At 39.3% G+C, this 17111-nt stretch overlaps 1 protein-coding gene across 1 annotated transcript; it reads left to right on the top strand.

The window, feature by feature from the left end:
* The first annotated feature begins 5816 nt into the window (after positions 1 to 5816).
* On the top strand, positions 5817 to 10001 carry LOC144616914 (tubulin alpha-1A chain). Its single transcript, XM_078449892.2, has 4 exons — positions 5817 to 5951; positions 8022 to 8244; positions 8388 to 8536; positions 8807 to 10001. The coding sequence occupies exons 1-4, from the start codon at positions 5949 to 5951 to the stop codon at positions 9785 to 9787; spliced, it is 1356 nt and encodes a 451-aa protein (XP_078306018.1). The 5' UTR covers positions 5817 to 5948; the 3' UTR covers positions 9788 to 10001.
* The last annotated feature ends 7110 nt before the right edge of the window (positions 10002 to 17111 follow it).

Genomic DNA, 17111 nt, shown 5'->3' with positions numbered 1-17111 from the left:
CACGTCGGGCTCTGTGCTGACAGCTCGGAGCCTGGAGCCTGTTTCCGATTCTGCGTCTCCCTCTCTCTGACCCTCCCCTGTTCATGCTGTCTCTCCCTGTCTCAAAAATAAATAAAACGTTTAAAAAAAAAATAAATGTTTATTTATTTATTCTTGAGAGAGAGAGAGAGATAGAGATAGAGAGAGAGAGAGAGGGAGGGGCAGAGAAAGAGGGAGACAGAGAATCCCAAGCAGGCTCCCTGCTGCCAGCACAGAGCCCGATATGGGGCTCAAATTCACGAACCATGAGATCATGATCTGAGCCGAAATCAAGGGTCGAATGCCCAAGCGACTGACCCACCCAGGTGCCCTGGCAAAGATTTCTTAAATGTAACTCAAAAAGTACTAACAATAGGGTCACCTGACTGGCTCAGTAGTAGAGCATGTGACTCTGCATCTCAGGGTTGTAGATTCAAGCCCCACAGTGGGTGTACAGATTACTTAAAAACAAAATCTTTAAAACAATGCTACCAATGGGGTGCTTGGGTGGCCCAGTTCTTTGAGCCTCCAACTTGAGCTCAGGTCATGTTCTCATGGTTCATGGGTTGGAGCCCCATATAGAGCTCTCTGTGGACAGCACAGAACCCACCTCAGATCCTCTGTCCCCACCTCTTTCTGCCCCTCCCCCCCTTCTCAAAACTAAATAAATATTTTTTAAATGCTAACAATAAAGAAAAAGTGATAAACACAACTACACTACAATTAAGAACTTCCATTCATCAGATGACATCATTACATCATTAGGAGAGTAAAAAGGCAAGCTGCAGAGTGGGAAAAAATTTTTTTTGTAATCTTCAAATCCAAAAAGGACTCTTATTCATAGTGTATGATGTACTCCAACCAAACACTAAGATACAGACCACTCAGTTGTTGCAGAAACAAGATAATTTGTCCCATAGAATGTCCCACACTTTGAGTTTTTGTTTGCCTCCCTGTGATGTCATCTGACTTGTTCCTATAAATGGAAGTTAGTTCTAAAAGTTTGGTTATAGGTTTAGCACAGCTGTTTCTGATGCACTTTCATAGGTGATGCTGTGTGCTTCCTATCAGATCACATCACAGGGTCGCAGGGTCTGATTGTCCCACTTTTAGTGATGCTAATATTGAGCAGTGAGTTCACTTAGTAATAGCTGAATCCTTTCATTTAAAAATTCCCCAACAGGGGCGCCTGGGTACCTTAGTTGGTTAAGCATCTGACTGACTCAGGTCATGATCTTAAGGTTCGTGAGTTGGAGCCCTGCATGGGGCTCTGTGCTGACAGCTCAGAGCCTGGAGCCTGCTTCAGATTCTGTCTCCCTCTCTCTCTGTCCCTCCCCTGCTTGCATACACTCTCTCTCTCTCAAAAATAAACATTTAAAAAATTCCCCATCAATATTTTATCAGAGTTGTTATCCACTGATGATCTTTGCTTGAATAAATTACTTCATTAGGGGATGCAAGGGTAATTTTTCTAATTCTATTACTTCCATATTCACTAGTTGACATTACTCTATAAAACTCTATAAAACAATGATTTTCCCTAATTAATTTGGGTCATTTGGTTACCTTGAAATATAGTTTATACAGGAAATGCAGGACAAATGCTCAAATCTTTATCTGATTGCCAATGTGTAGAGTATGGAATTGCTGCCCTAGTTACTTCCAGTGGTGCAATGGTATCAGATGTTATTTTTAATTCACTTTTTTCCTATTTTTATTTTTCCTTTGTGGAATATCTTCATAAACTCATGGGTTTATATCATTAAATTTTTTTATTATAAATATGGTATAAATACAAAAAAAATAAAACATAATTTTATACCATAACAAATAATTGTAAAGTGAATATCTAGCTTTTATAACTCCTTTGCCTCCCTCCTCCCTATCAAAATCATCTCTCAGGAAATTAGCTGAATTTTGACATAATTTTAAATTAATATGTCCTTTTGCAGATTTTGAAGTATAAGATTTACTTCCATTATGGAATTAAAGCAGCCATATTAAGGGTATGGGATCTTCATCTTAAAACTAATAGGCAGCCATTGATCTGCTTTAAGCAATGGTGTGACATGATCTGTATTATGTTACATGATCTGTGATATGTATCATAATAAGATCACTCTGGCTGTTGTGTGAAGACTGAACTGGGTGGGGTTAGGAGTATATGTAAAGAAAATCTAGAAGGGCACTGCAGTTGTCCAGGCAAAAGATGATGTACTTACTAGAGTGAAGGCAATAGAGATGGAAGAAAAGAATAAGATCTGAGAGAGATTTAGGAAGTAAACCTGATAGGACTTAGTGATCGATTCTATGCTGGTCAGAAAAAGAGAGGGAGCTATCAAGAGTAATTCTTCTTTCTGATTTGAGAAATCAGATATATGCTGCTCCATTTACTGAGCAAGAGAACCTTGTAGAAGGTGCGTGTTTATGGGAAGGTAACTAGTTCAACCGGGGATACCTGTGAGAAACCCAGTCTAAGACTGGAAGTTTAGTACACAATCTGAAACTAAGAAGAATTGTTAAGAAGTGATGGGCATATGGGGCGCCTGGGTGGCTCAGTCGGTTAAGCATCTGACTTGGGCTCAGGTCATGATCTCACGGCTTGTGAGTTTGAGCCCTGTGTCGGGCTCTGTGCTGACAGCTCAGAGCCTGGAGCCTCTACAGATTCTGTGTCTTTCTCTCTCTCTCTCTGCCCCTCCCCCACTCACTCTGTGTCTCTCTGTCTCTCAAAAATAAACATTAAAAAAAATTTTTAAAAAAGAAGTGATGGACATATACAAAGGATTTGCAGCCTTGGAAATGAAAGCACTTACCATCTATTAGGAGTGACTAAGATCATATAGAATAAAATGAGTCAAGAGTCTAGGACTGAACTTTGAGAAACTCCAACATTTAAAGACTGGGAGAGGAGGAGGAACCAGCAGAGACAGAGAACAAGCAAACCAAAAATATATAAGAAGGAAACCCAGAAAATGGAGAGTTTTGGGATGCCTCGGTGGCTCAGTCAGTTAAGCGTACGGCTCTTGAGTTCAGCTCAGGTCATAAGCTCACGGTTCATGAGATCAAGCCCCGTGTTGGGTTCTGCACTTAGATTGCGGAGTCTGCTTGGGATTCTCTCTCTCCCTCTCTCTCTCTGCCCCTTCCTCATTCGTGCTCTCTTGCTCTCTCTCAAAATAAATAAATAAACATTTTAAAAAGGAAAAATACTTATTAAATACCTTTAAATTACTACACATTATAATAGTTAATTAAAATATGCACAGAAAGAAACCGTTCATTTAATTCAACAAACGTGTGTAATGGTTAGTGTATGCTTGGCACTTTGCCAGGGACTAAGATTCACATTTTAATGGAGAAAAGGCATAGACACACAAATAACTTAAATTCTACAAATATTATAAAAGAAAAGATGTTTTATGCTAATCTTACTGTGGACAAGAATGAATCCCTTAGTAGACAGAATACTTATGCATGTATGTTTATGTAAGTTAAAGAAACTGACAGAAAAAAAAAAGAAGCGAACTAGTAAAAAAAATTTCTAATAGTTTGCATGCCATTAAGTCAGATAATGAGGGAAAAAGGAACAGATTAGTTATTTCCCCTGCTCTCCCATTTATATATTTAAGGTTATCAGTGCTCAAATAATCTATTTCTGACCTAGATCTTATTGTTACTTATACCCAAGGGGAGAAAAAAATCCTCATTTGCATAGGGAACAGAATAGCTCTGAGATAGAATTACAAAGAATCACTTGCATGAACACGCCTCTCTTTTGTTTAATCCTCAGTAAGTTGCATAAGGAACTGAGACTATTGGGGAAATGACATATTCCTTTTATACTGTAAAGAAAATAAAATTCAAGACTGTGCCTCTCCCTCCATAAGGAAAGCTTTGCACACTTTACCATGGTCCAGCGGTGTTTCATTTATTTGATTATTAAAATTGTATAAGAAGTACTTTCAATGAGCTACTTATAAATCCTTAGACTGCTCAATGCCATTTAATTCCTATTTTTATTAAATGTACTTCTGGGTTCAGAACGAAGCATTCAAGTCGTCCTTAATTCTCCTTTTTTTACTGAAATAAACATTTATTTGGTAAAGGGACGGAGATAAGATGATGTTGAAGATTGTTTTTCCTATGAAATATGCAAGAAATAGATAAAATAATTTGTGTGTTGGGTTTTATTTTTTCTAGGGAGACGACTGCAGCAACTTTGAACAAGTAAAGCAGAGCTGTGGAAAGCAGGCTAGAAAAATCCATGGCAGCCATTGTCACACCACAACCTGCAGCAGCTGTCTCAAGTCCCTCCCTCCCACGCCTGCTGGGCTCGGCAGCCCAGCAGGAATGAATGGGCTCTGCAGAGCACTGTAAATGGTGCTGCAGACCCCAAAAATCTGTTGCTAAAAACCAAACATAAAAATTACCTGTCAAAATATAAATTTTCAACTTTGGTGGACATAACAAACCTTTCTACCTCTGAAATTTCATTAGCAATGTCAGGTGGTAATCAGTCCAAAGTCTTATTCTGCATAGCCCATCCTTGTTGATAATAGAGTCTTTCTAAATAGCAAAAGAATGTTCCTGCAATCCATTTCCTAGGGGTGAAAGCAAAGCCTTTTTGTCTCGAGACGCAATTGAGCAACCACCAGAGTCTAGCTGAATAGCAAGGGTGTGAGGCTGGCTACATTTTCCACAGTTAGAAGCCCAATCTCTGAGGAGATTTACTGAATTCACACAAGAACTACCAGAAAAAAAAAAAAAAATGCAGTTATTGAGCTGACATGGTTGTCTGTGGATGGAGGCAAAATTACAAAATAGTCTTTTTTACATTGTATACAGCTCTCCTTTTTAATTTGGTATCTTAGTTTTTCTTCCCTTTCCAGAAAAAAAAAAAAGAAAGAAAGAAAGAACAATGCAGAATATTAACTACATGCACAGGTAGTAGCACCAGCTTCTGAACTCAATCCTTTCTCCTTGTATTTTCTCAATTCTATATCAGGAAAGACAATTCATTTTAAGGAACAATACGCTACATAAAATATATTACAGGGACTTCTGGTAAAGGAATATTTCTAGGAGACTACTTAACTATGGTATGTTCGTTAGATCTTAATTATCATGTTATAACTACTTGTGTGCTTCCATATTTAGTATGGTTTTCTTCCACGTTCCCTTTTTGTTTAGCTCTTTGGGGGAGGAGTGCAAAAAGGTCTTACGATAAATTACTTGAATCTGAAAAACCATTTTGGATGACTCTTATTGAACCTTTTTTATATTAAAAAAATTACATTTACTCAAGCCATTTTAAGCATCATTCCCATCTTCTCTCCTACATTATTTGTAAAGCAATTAGAGATGTTGAAGCCGAATGTAGTGAAATTTAGAACACTCTGAGAGAGGGACTGGGAGTAATTTTCCGTTAAATATTTCATCTCAACACAAATTCTGCGATGTAAGTGTTGGGGAAAACCTACATTGGTGATTTTAGCTGTAGCGTGAGGCTTAAGCAATATAAAAATCATACAATTCAAGTTCTCTTTCTTCTCCCCCCCCCCCCCCCCCCACCCCGCCCCAACCCCACCCCATCATGGATGCTCGGCTGACTGTTTTTGCACAGTCTCTTTGTCTGAAGGATGCAAACAGTCTATGGATGCTAGGGAAAAAGGGGTGGGGGAGAGATTACCTCATCCCATGTCGTTTGCACCAATCACCACTCTCCTGTCGTGGCTTCTCCGGGCAGATTGAGGGGTCTGGACCAACAGGAAAAGGCCCCAGCCCATCCCCATGGTGACCGAGTTGTATATAGGGAGCCGCATCCGCCCATGTGCCGCAGGTTCTCTTACATCGACCGCCTAAGAGTCGCGCTGTAAGAAGCAACAACCTCTCCTCCTCTCCGCCATCTGCTCGGCAGCCGCAAAGCAGCAACCATGGTAAGAATCTTCTTTCTCTGGCTCTTTGTGGCCGTTGGGTGGGGTCGGTCCCCCAAGATCTACTTGGAAAGTCTTAAGCTCTCTTTCCTTTACAACTTCTTTGGGTAAGGGTAGCCTTATGCTTTGTTTGCGAGGTTTGGCTTTGGGGCCCCAAATCCTTGAGTCTGGCCGCCGCCGCAGTGCGGGGTGAGGAACTGCGCCCAGGGCGCAGCAGAACCGTGGGGGAAGAACAAAGGCGGCGCAGAGGGAGTTCTTGTTATATGAGCCCTTCCAAGCTGCAGGCAGCCCATCTGTCGGTGACGAAAGGGTCTGGGCAGGGAAAGGCAGTCGTGGCGTCGCCTGCTCTGTCCCAGTGTCTGTGCGCACGGTTTTCGTGTGACTCGGGGAGGCTCTTTTCTTCCTGGCGTTGTTCCCAGGGGGAGGGAGAGAAGTCCCGAAAGACCCGGGCTCAGTGGGTGTAGCTGGGAAGGGGGGGGTGGGGAGAAGGACAGGGACAAAGCGGAGCCTTGGGTTAGTATTAAAAGATCCCTCCACGGTTCGTTGGCCGTTTAGGAAGATACCCGTATATTAACGCGAAAAAAAATGGTTTCTGTTCGAGCCCCTGGCAGCCGGCGTCAGGGCGGCGCAGGGGCGGAGTTGTTTGTTTCTGCCTTCTCTGGCCTTAAAGCCACTGGGCGGGGTTCCCCCTCACTAAACCTCTGTCATAAGACTTTTAATAAAATGCTTTCATCATTGTGGAACTGTAGGCGTTAAAAGGTTTTTCATTCACTGTTAAAGCTTAGATGAGATATTTTTTCTTAAGATGCAAAATCGCAATTCACTTGACAAGCACTTTAAAGTCTGGTCTGGGGCCACCCCGCCCTGACTGACTCCGTGTGTGTGTGTGTGTGTGTGTGTGTGTGTGTGTGTGTGTGCCCGCGCGCACGCGCTAGCCGCACGTTCTGCTGGAGAGAAAGCCTCACTTTGAGAGCCAAGGTACCCTAAAGCCCAGGATCCAGGGAAACGCCCTTCCCCTCCCCTCCCCACCCCCATCAATATGTCAGTGAGTAGACAATGGACAGACAATGGAAGTTGAAGCCATAAAGACAGTAGAGAAGAAAATCTCTTATTGAACGTGATGAGTATGAATATTCGGTGGTGAGTAGAGAATCTCAAAATGAAAATACTATTTTGTTGTTTTAAATAAATACTTCATTATCCTTTCACTAGGCTTTTATTCTTTGGTAGTTCTCATGTGATATTTTTCTAATTTAGGAACTATTGTTTTAAAGATACTAACAATTTTTCAGTTTTTGCAGTGGAGAAGATTCTGGAAAGACTTCTTTTTAAGTAATGAAAATGCTGCAGATAAAGAACTATACTCTGTCCAGCTGTCTTTTGTTCTAGTGAATCTTCATTAATTCATTTCAATTTAGGCATATGGTCCCAGCTTGGGTCAGAGGAGGAAAACTGGCAGAATAGCACAATGAGATCATGTAGGCAGTTTCTGGAAATAGAACTTACTCTGTTAAATAATGTAGCAGACAGAACAGGCTAGTACCAGGCACAGCAAATGCAGCAATGCAGGAGGCAGACCTTATTTAGCTTCCAGTCCCCTAGGACTAATGGATCCTGCAGATAGACTGCAAAGGGGTGTGGCATCTAGCCTCAGCTGCAGCGCAGATGTCCATGTTAAAATTCCAAGGCATACGTACAAAAAACTCTCATCTTTATTTAAAGGGAATGCAGTAGTAATACTGATTCCAATTAACTAATGATTGAATTTAATTTACTGCATCTTACTAAATCTGTGCTGTAAATATTTTTTACATATGAAAAATTTCTCTTCAAGCATGGCTGGGGAACAATGGGCTTGCACATGTATTGAACACTGCAACCTTATTCAGACCACACCCATCTGCAGCATTTGGAGCAGGTGCTTTTCCTTAAACATTTCTATCGAGTTAGGGATAATCTCAAGTAAACTTGAAGAGTACCTGTATATGACTAGAAATACTTTCAGAAATTTACTGAAAATTCAAAATGCTAACACAATCTGATTTTTAAATTTTCCTCTTTTTCTTCCCATAGCGTGAATGCATCTCCATCCACGTTGGCCAGGCTGGTGTTCAGATCGGCAATGCCTGCTGGGAGCTCTATTGCCTGGAACACGGCATCCAGCCCGATGGCCAGATGCCAAGTGACAAGACCATTGGGGGAGGAGATGACTCCTTCAACACCTTCTTCAGTGAGACGGGCGCTGGCAAGCATGTGCCCAGGGCAGTGTTTGTAGACCTGGAACCCACAGTCATTGGTGAGTTGGCCTCAGTAACCCAAGGGAGATCTCAGGGCTCTTGAGACAGGAGGTCTGTCGTGAGAGCTCCATTGACACCCTGGGGTTGGGCAGGCGTGTGCAGGTTGTGAGTGACGGGTGGCTGCTTTGTTTTTCTCTTCCAGATGAAGTTCGCACTGGCACCTACCGCCAGCTCTTCCATCCTGAGCAGCTCATCACGGGCAAGGAAGATGCTGCCAATAACTATGCCCGAGGGCACTACACCATCGGCAAGGAGATCATCGACCTTGTCTTGGACCGAATTCGGAAACTGGTATGTTTGTTCTCCAGAATAAAGTAAATAATGACCCTAAGGAAGACATTTGAAATACGATCTTTTCTTTTCAAACACAGAATAGAAATATAATGGAGTGAGGACAACTGGTAAATTATTCCTTGATAGGGTTTTTAAATTTTCAACTACAACATGACTTATTTGGTGTCATTTTATAAACGTCAATGAAGATATTTTAAGTGAAGAAATGCTTTGTAATTCTGGGAAGGTCTATTATAATCTGTCTTGTCTGTTCCTTTTTTCTAACAGGCCGACCAGTGCACAGGTCTTCAGGGCTTCTTGGTTTTCCACAGCTTTGGAGGGGGAACTGGTTCCGGGTTCACCTCCCTGCTGATGGAACGTCTCTCTGTCGATTATGGCAAGAAGTCCAAGCTGGAGTTCTCCATTTACCCAGCCCCCCAGGTTTCCACTGCTGTCGTTGAGCCCTACAACTCCATCCTCACTACCCACACCACCCTGGAGCACTCTGATTGTGCCTTCATGGTAGACAACGAGGCCATCTATGACATCTGTCGTAGAAACCTCGATATCGAACGCCCAACCTACACTAACCTAAATAGGTTGATAGGTCAAATTGTGTCTTCCATCACTGCTTCCCTCAGATTTGATGGAGCCCTGAATGTGGATCTGACAGAATTCCAGACCAACCTGGTGCCCTATCCCCGCATCCACTTCCCTCTGGCCACATATGCCCCTGTCATCTCTGCTGAGAAAGCCTACCATGAACAGCTTTCTGTAGCAGAGATCACCAATGCGTGCTTTGAGCCAGCCAACCAGATGGTGAAATGCGACCCTCGCCATGGTAAATACATGGCTTGCTGCCTGTTGTACCGTGGTGATGTGGTTCCCAAAGATGTCAATGCTGCCATTGCCACCATCAAGACCAAGCGTACCATCCAGTTCGTGGACTGGTGCCCCACTGGCTTCAAAGTTGGCATTAATTACCAGCCTCCCACTGTGGTACCTGGTGGAGACCTGGCCAAAGTACAGCGAGCTGTGTGCATGCTGAGCAACACCACAGCCATTGCTGAGGCCTGGGCTCGCCTGGACCACAAGTTTGACCTGATGTATGCCAAGCGTGCCTTTGTTCACTGGTATGTGGGTGAGGGCATGGAGGAAGGAGAGTTTTCTGAGGCCCGTGAGGACATGGCTGCCCTTGAGAAGGATTATGAGGAGGTTGGTGTGGATTCTGTTGAAGGAGAGGGTGAAGAGGAAGGAGAGGAATACTAAAGTTAAAAATGTCACAAAGGTGCTGCTTTTACAGGGAAGCTTATTCTGTTTTGAATATTGAAAAGTTGTGCTCTGATCAGTTAATTTGTATGTAGCAGTGTATACTCTCATATACAATTACTGACCTATGCTTTAAAACACAACGCTTTGTTATAGATCCAAGCTGTCCATTTCTCTGATGGGTTTGAATAAAGTATTCCCTGTCTTAAATGAATTCAGTCTTGTGTTTTCTATTTGGGGGTCTGATATTCATGTATTTAGTTCTGAGAAGAAAGGATAACTGTTGACTGTGGTTTATACATGTACTATAAAGTGACCTGTTTTTTTATTTTAAATTTTAGTGTATTATAAAACTTATTCGTTAAATACAAAATAACTAAAAATTACCATTATCCATGCAATTCTTAGTTTTCACTCCACTATATGTTAGTTAAACTGCTAGTACTCTTTAGAATTGGTATTTACTAATACACAGCCAAAGGTCTGGTTGCCTGCCAAGTCTCATACGACCCACATGAAATGATGAATATTCCAAATACATTATGTCTTAAGCTTATTTTCATGCATTCTCATCTTGGCTTGTGTCTAGTGCTGTCAGGCTTCCTCTTCTCTGGGTTCTCAGAAGTTTGCTCTCCTAGCAATTGCTCCCTTGTTCTCTACTTTCTTCTTTCCAAACTTATTTTCAGCTAAATGTCACAGTGGAAAAGCCTGATAAATGTATTCACTCTAATGTGTTAATTATATATCTTAATTTTAGCTTCCAAGTATATTATTTTAATATGGGCCAATAACTTCAAAGAACAAAACTAATAGTGCAGTTGTAGGAACCAGCACCAACATGGGGAGAGGAACAATTCTGGACCAATGATTTCTTCAACAGTAGAGTTCAGCTGCCAGTCCAACTGAACAAAAAGACCCAAGAATAGCAAATTGTCTTGTACTATCACATTATCTTGTTCTACAATAATAGTTGTAATGAAATGATTTTTTGGTATTAACAGCTTATTTGATCTATTTTTCCTTTGACACTGCCAACAAGGGGGTGTAACACAATTATATATATATATATATATGTATATATATATATTTAATATGTTACATATATATATTAATTTTGAGCGAGAGAGAGAGCACAAGCAGGGGAGGGGGCAGAGGGAGAGACAGAACCTTAAGGAGACTCCGTGCTCAGCACAAAGCCCAATGTGGGGCTCCATCCCATGATCTTGGGATTATTACCTGAGCCAAAATCAAGAGTCAGACACTCAACTGACTGAGCCACACAGGTGCCCCTAATACTACTATAGTTCCCGGAATCTGAGTTTAATGTAAGTTAGTGGAAATAATGAAAAATAAGAAATAAGCCAAAATCAACTAGTTTTAAAGCCAATCCAATAGTGCTCAGCAGTTAGTGTTTTTTTGTTTTTGTTTTTTTTTTAACGTTTATTTATTTTTGAGACAGAGACAGAGCATGAACGGGGGAGGTCAGAGAGAGAGGGAGACACAGAATCTGAAACAGGCTCCAGGCTCTGAGCTGTCAGCACAGAGCCCGACGCAGGGCTCAAACTCACGATCTGTGAGATCGTGACCTGAGCCGAAGTCGGCTGCTCAACCGACTGAGCCACCCAGGCGCCCTCAGCAGTTTTAACTAGAAGCCAATGTGTATAGATTTGGAAGAAAAAAAAGGAAAAGGCTTCGCTTATTCGAATAAAAAACAATGTGAAAACTAGATCAAATGTAAATTTTTAATATGCATTCCCAGCACCTAGCAAAATATAAGGAACATGTACAATGATTATTGGCTCAATGAGTATAGTGTAGGGTAAAAGAGATAAAACTATAAAATTTAAAAATCCCTATAATCTTAATTTTAATGGCAAATGACAGTATGAATTTATTATATATTTTCTATTATGAAAGAAAAAATTCCATAATGTTGCCCACTGAAAAGGCCTAGGACCAATTTAGGAATGAGCATCCCTACCACTCAGATGGTGGTCTCTAAATACTATTTTCTACTAAAAGGAATCAATGTTTAGAGATGTTCAAGCCTGGAGAAGAAAATATACAAACTCAGCCCCAAATAATTTCTCATTCCAGAAACTGAGGAAGATATCAAAGACTAAAAGTCATATCAAAAGGATACAGGAGTCAAGTAGAAGGGACTCTCATAGATGGTACAATGTAAGCATTGAAAGTAATAGTGACTGCAGTGGGTTGAATCATAAAAAATATGTTAAAACCCATGAGCTCATAATATTTTTTGCGTGATTTACTTTTTATTTGAGAGAGAGAGAGAGAGTGACTGAGTGGGGGAGAGGGGCAGAGGGAGACAGAGAGAATCTTAAGCAGATTCCACACTCAGCACAGCCCAACTCGGTGCTCGATCCCATGACCCTGGGATCAAGACCTGAGCTGAAACCAAGAGTGGGGCGTTCAGCCTAGGCACCCCTATTTTCTGTGTGATTGAAAAAACAATTGGGGGTGTCTGGGTGGCTCAGTCAGTTAAGCATCTAACTTCAGCTCAGGTCATGATCTCACAGTGAGTCTGAAGCTCTGCATCAGGCTTTCTGCTGTCAGCACAGCACTTCAAATGCTCTGTCTCCCTCTCTCTCTGCCTCTCCCCTGATCTCCCTCTCTCAAAAATAAATAAACATTTAAAAAAAATTTTTAAAACAATTAATGGGCCCCTGGGTGGCTCAGTTGGTTAAGCCCCTGGTTCTTGATTTTGGCTCAAGTCATGATCTCACGGTTGGTGGGATTGAGCCCTGTGTCAGGCTCCATACTCGAAGTGTGGAGCCTGCTTGGGATTCTCTCTCTCTCTCTCTCTCTCTCTCTCTCATCCTCCCCTGTTCATGCTCTCTCTGTCTCTCTTAAAATAAGTACACATTTAAAAAAATATGAAGACAGTATGGCAGTTCCTAAAAAAAAAAATTATAGAATTACTATATGATCTAAGAATTCCACTTCTGGACATATACCCAAAAGAATTTAAAGCAATGACTCAGACAGATATTTGTGTACCTATGTCATATCAGCTTTATTCACAAGAGCCAAAAGATGGAAGCAACCCTAAAGTCCATTGATGGATGAATGGATAAACAAAATGTAGTATATACATACAATATAATATTATTCAGCCTTAAAAAAAAATGAAATTCTGACACATACTCCAAATGGATAAACTTTGAAAACATGAAGCTTAGTGTAATAAGTCAGACACAAAAGGACAAATATTTTCTGATCCTACTTGCATGAGCTAACTACAACAATCAAATTCAGAGAGACAGAAAGTAGAATGGTGGTTACCAGGAGCTAAGGGGAAGAATATAATAGGAATTGTTTTTTAATTTTTTTAAGTTTATTTATTTATCTTTAGAGAGAAAGAGAGAGCTGAGGGAGGGGCAGAGAGAGAGAGAGAGAGAGAAGCAGAGAGAGAATCCGAATCCCAAGCAGGCTCTGAGCTGCACAGAGCCCAATGCAGGACTCAAACTCACATACGGTGAGATCATGACCTAAGCCAAAACCAAGAGTCAGGCGCTTAATTGACTGAACTATCCAGGTGCCCCAGAAATTTTTCTTTTTTAAGTTTATTTATTTTGAGAGGCGATGGGAGGAGAGGGGCAAAGATATAGGGAGAGACAGAATCCCTAGCAGGCTCTACGCTGTCAGCATAGAGCTTGACTCCGGACTCGACCTCACGAACCATGAGATCATGACCTGAGTCGAAATCAAGAGTTGGACACTTAACCGACAGAGTCAACCAGGCGCCCCAATAGGAAGTTATTACTAAAGAGATACAGAGTTTCAGTTTGCAATGACAAAAAAGTTCTGGGGGTACCCGACTGGTTCAGTCAGAAGAGTCTGCAACTCTTGATCTTGGGGTCATGAGTTGTGTGTAGAGATTACTAATATAAATAAACTTAAAAAATTTTTTCTGGAGATGAATAGTGGTGATGGTTGTACAACAATAAGAATGTACTTAATGCCACTAAATTGTACTTCAAAAGGGTTAAAATGGGGGCGCCTGGCTGGCTCAGTTGGTAGTGCATGCAATCCTTGATCTTGGGGTTTTAAATTCAAGTCCCACGTTGGGTAAAGAGATTACTTAAAAAAAATAAAATCTTTTCTAAAAATAATAAATCAATAAAAATAAATAAAAGTGTTAAAATTATAAATTATATATAATTATAATTAAATATTATATAATTATATATTTATATAATATATTTATATATAAGTATTATATTTATATTATATATTATATTTATAATTATATTATTTAAATATATTTATATTATATATTATATTTATAAATATTATATTATATAAATATATATAAATATTATTTATATAAATATATACATATATATTATATAATATATAAGTATAACATATACTTATATAATATATAATATATAAGTATATATTATATAATATATAATATATAAGTATATATTATATAATATATGAGTATAATATATACTTATATAACATATAAGTATATAATATATATTATAAGTTATATATACTATATATTGTAAATTATATATTATAAAATTATATATTATATATATATTATATATACAGTTTCACCACAATTTAAAAACAACCAAAGTATAAACCAAAAACTAAAAATATATGGTTACCTGCAGGGGAGGGAACATGGTCTAACCAAACTGTATTTGTTGTATAGAAACATGTAATTATAGGGGTGCCTGTGTGGCTCAGTCGGTTGAGTGTCCAACTTCAGCTCAGGTCATGATCTCCCAGTTGGTGGATTTGAGCCCCACACTGGGCTCTGTGCTGGCAGTTCAGGGCCTCCTAGAGCCTGTTTCAGATTCTGTGTCTCCCTCTTGCTCTCTGCCCCTCCCCCGCTCATGCTCTTTCTCAAAAATAATCAAATAAACATTAAAAATTTTGCTCTGTCTCTGTCTCAAAAATAAATAAATGTTAAAAAAAAAAATTTAAAAAAAAAAAAAAAGGGGGCGCCTGGGTGGCTCAGTTGGTTGGGCGGCCGACTTCGGCTCAGGTCATGATCTCGCCGTCAGTGAGTTCAAGCCCCGCGTCGGGCTCTGTGCTGACAGCTCAGAGCCTGGAGCCTGTTTCAGATTCTGTGTCTCCCTCTCTCTGACCCTCCCCCATTCATGCTCTGTCTCTCTCTGTCTCAAAAATAAATAAATGTTAAAAATAAATAAATAAATAAATAAAAATAAAATAAAAATTTTTAAAAAGAAACATGTAACTATATTACATAATTTTAATTACATAATTATACATATTATAATAAAGTATTAAATCAAGGTGGAAAAATCTCTAAAAATTAAAAGCAAAATGAAACAAATGAATATAACCATGCATCAAGTTGTAGCTTAACTACAGAGTTAATTCAGAATTATTTCACCTGACTTTATTTTTTTGTAAGTTTATTTTTTTCGAGAGATAGAGTAGAGAGAGAAAGCACAAGTGGGGGGAAAGCAGAGAGAGAGGGAGAGAGAGAATCCCAAGCAGACTCCATACCATCAGCACAGAGCCTGATGTGGGGCTTGATCTCACAAACGGTAACATCATGACCTAAGCAAAAATCAAGAGTCAGACTCTTAACCAACTGAACCACCCATGTGCCCTATTTCACCTGACTTTAACACACAGTAATTTGCTTGTACATCCATAATGAGATCTATCCCCAAAAAAGGACATCCAAAAGAACATAGCCATTTTCAGTAATCATATTATTAGTAATATTTATACTTTTGAAATTATTTATATTAGAATAAATAAAATTAATAATTCATTAATGTTATTAGTATACAAAAACCTTAAAAGTTAGAATTATATTACATATTCAAGAAAGTGGATGAGTTTTAAGTAGAGATATGGAGGAAAATCCAATTCTAGAGATGAAAAATCTGAGATAAAAAAGATACCAAATGGGTTTAACAGTAGATTAGCACCATAGAAAAAGATTAATGAATTGAAGAAAAACAGTAAAAATTATCCAAATAAACACAGAACAAAAAATAAACTGGAAAAAAAATGAATAAATGGATAATAAATAGAACACAAACAGAAACAGACTGAAGATGACTCAGCATTTTTAAACAGTTTGTAAAGCTTCAGGAATGAGACTTTAAACTTTTGGGTATTATTACATTTTCTCAATTACAAACTGCTTTCAACATAAAATACAGTGCTATAGATAAATTTAAAATAAATTTTATAAATCCATAAAGAGATTTTTAAAATGTTTATTTATTTATTTTGAGAGAGACAGAGTGTGCGTGCGTGCAAGCGAGGGAGGGGTAGAGAGAGAGGGAGAGAGATAATCCCAAGCAGGCTCCATGCTACCAGGGCAGAGCCCAATGCAGGGCTTGAACCCACAAACCATGATATCGTGACCTGAGCTGAAGTCCAACACTCAACCAACTAAGCCACCCGGGTGCCCCTAAAAAGATAGTTTTAAGATTGGAATTACAAAATATTCAACACAAAATATTATACACACACACACACACACACACACACACATATATACATTTTTTTTTAGTTTATTTTTAACTGTGCTAAAATACACATAGCGTAACACTTGCCATCTTAACCATATTTTAAATATACAGGTCAGTAGTATTAAATGCATTCACATGGTTTGTACAACCAATCTCCAGAACTCTCCTTATCTTGCAAAACTAAAACTCTATACCCATCATATAACTCCCCATTTCTCCCTCCCCAGCCTCTGGCAACCACCATTTTACTTTCTGTCTTCATGAATTTGACTATTCTAGGTACATCTTTTTGTGACCAGCTTATTTCACTTAGCATAATGTCGTTAAGGTTCATCCATGTTATAGCATGTGTCAGAATTTCCTTTCTTTTTAAGTCTGAATAATATCCCATTCTACGAATATACCACATTTTGTTTATCCACTCATCCATCTGTGGACATGATGGTTGTTTCTACCTTCTGGCTCTTGTGAATAGCGCTGTTATGAACATGGGTATATAAATATCTCTTCCAGACCCTGCTCTTAATTCTTACGGTTATATATCCAGAAGTGGTATTGCTGGATCATGTGGTAATTCTATGTTTAAATTTTTTGAGGAACTGTCATACTCTTTTCCATAGAGTTTACACCATCTTACAGTCCAACAGTGTATAACAGTTCCAATTTCTTCATATCCTTGTCAACATTTGTTATTTTCTATTGTTTTGCTTTTTGATGATAGTCATTTCAATGGGTATGAGGTGGTATCTCATTATGGTTTTGATTTGCATTTCCCTAATGAGTGGTGATGTTCAGCACCTTTTAATGTGCAAATTGGCCAT

This window comes from Panthera onca, chromosome B4 (genome assembly GCF_046562875.1).
Source record: "Panthera onca isolate mPanOnc1 chromosome B4, mPanOnc1 haplotype 2, whole genome shotgun sequence".
NCBI classification, from domain to species: domain Eukaryota; kingdom Metazoa; phylum Chordata; class Mammalia; order Carnivora; family Felidae; genus Panthera; species Panthera onca.
Note: the sequence above shows the minus strand (reverse complement) of the source record. Positions and strands in the feature narration are given on the sequence as shown.

What these genes read in the sequence shown, in the direction of transcription:
- LOC144616914 (XM_078449892.2), top strand. An exon ending in CCTGGAACCCACAGTCATTG is followed by an intron (nt 8,245 to 8,387) that starts GTGAGTTGGCCT and finishes TTTCTCTTCCAG; the next exon opens with ATGAAGTTCGCACTGGCACC. An exon ending in TGGACCGAATTCGGAAACTG is followed by an intron (nt 8,537 to 8,806) that starts GTATGTTTGTTC and finishes TTTTTCTAACAG; the next exon opens with GCCGACCAGTGCACAGGTCT.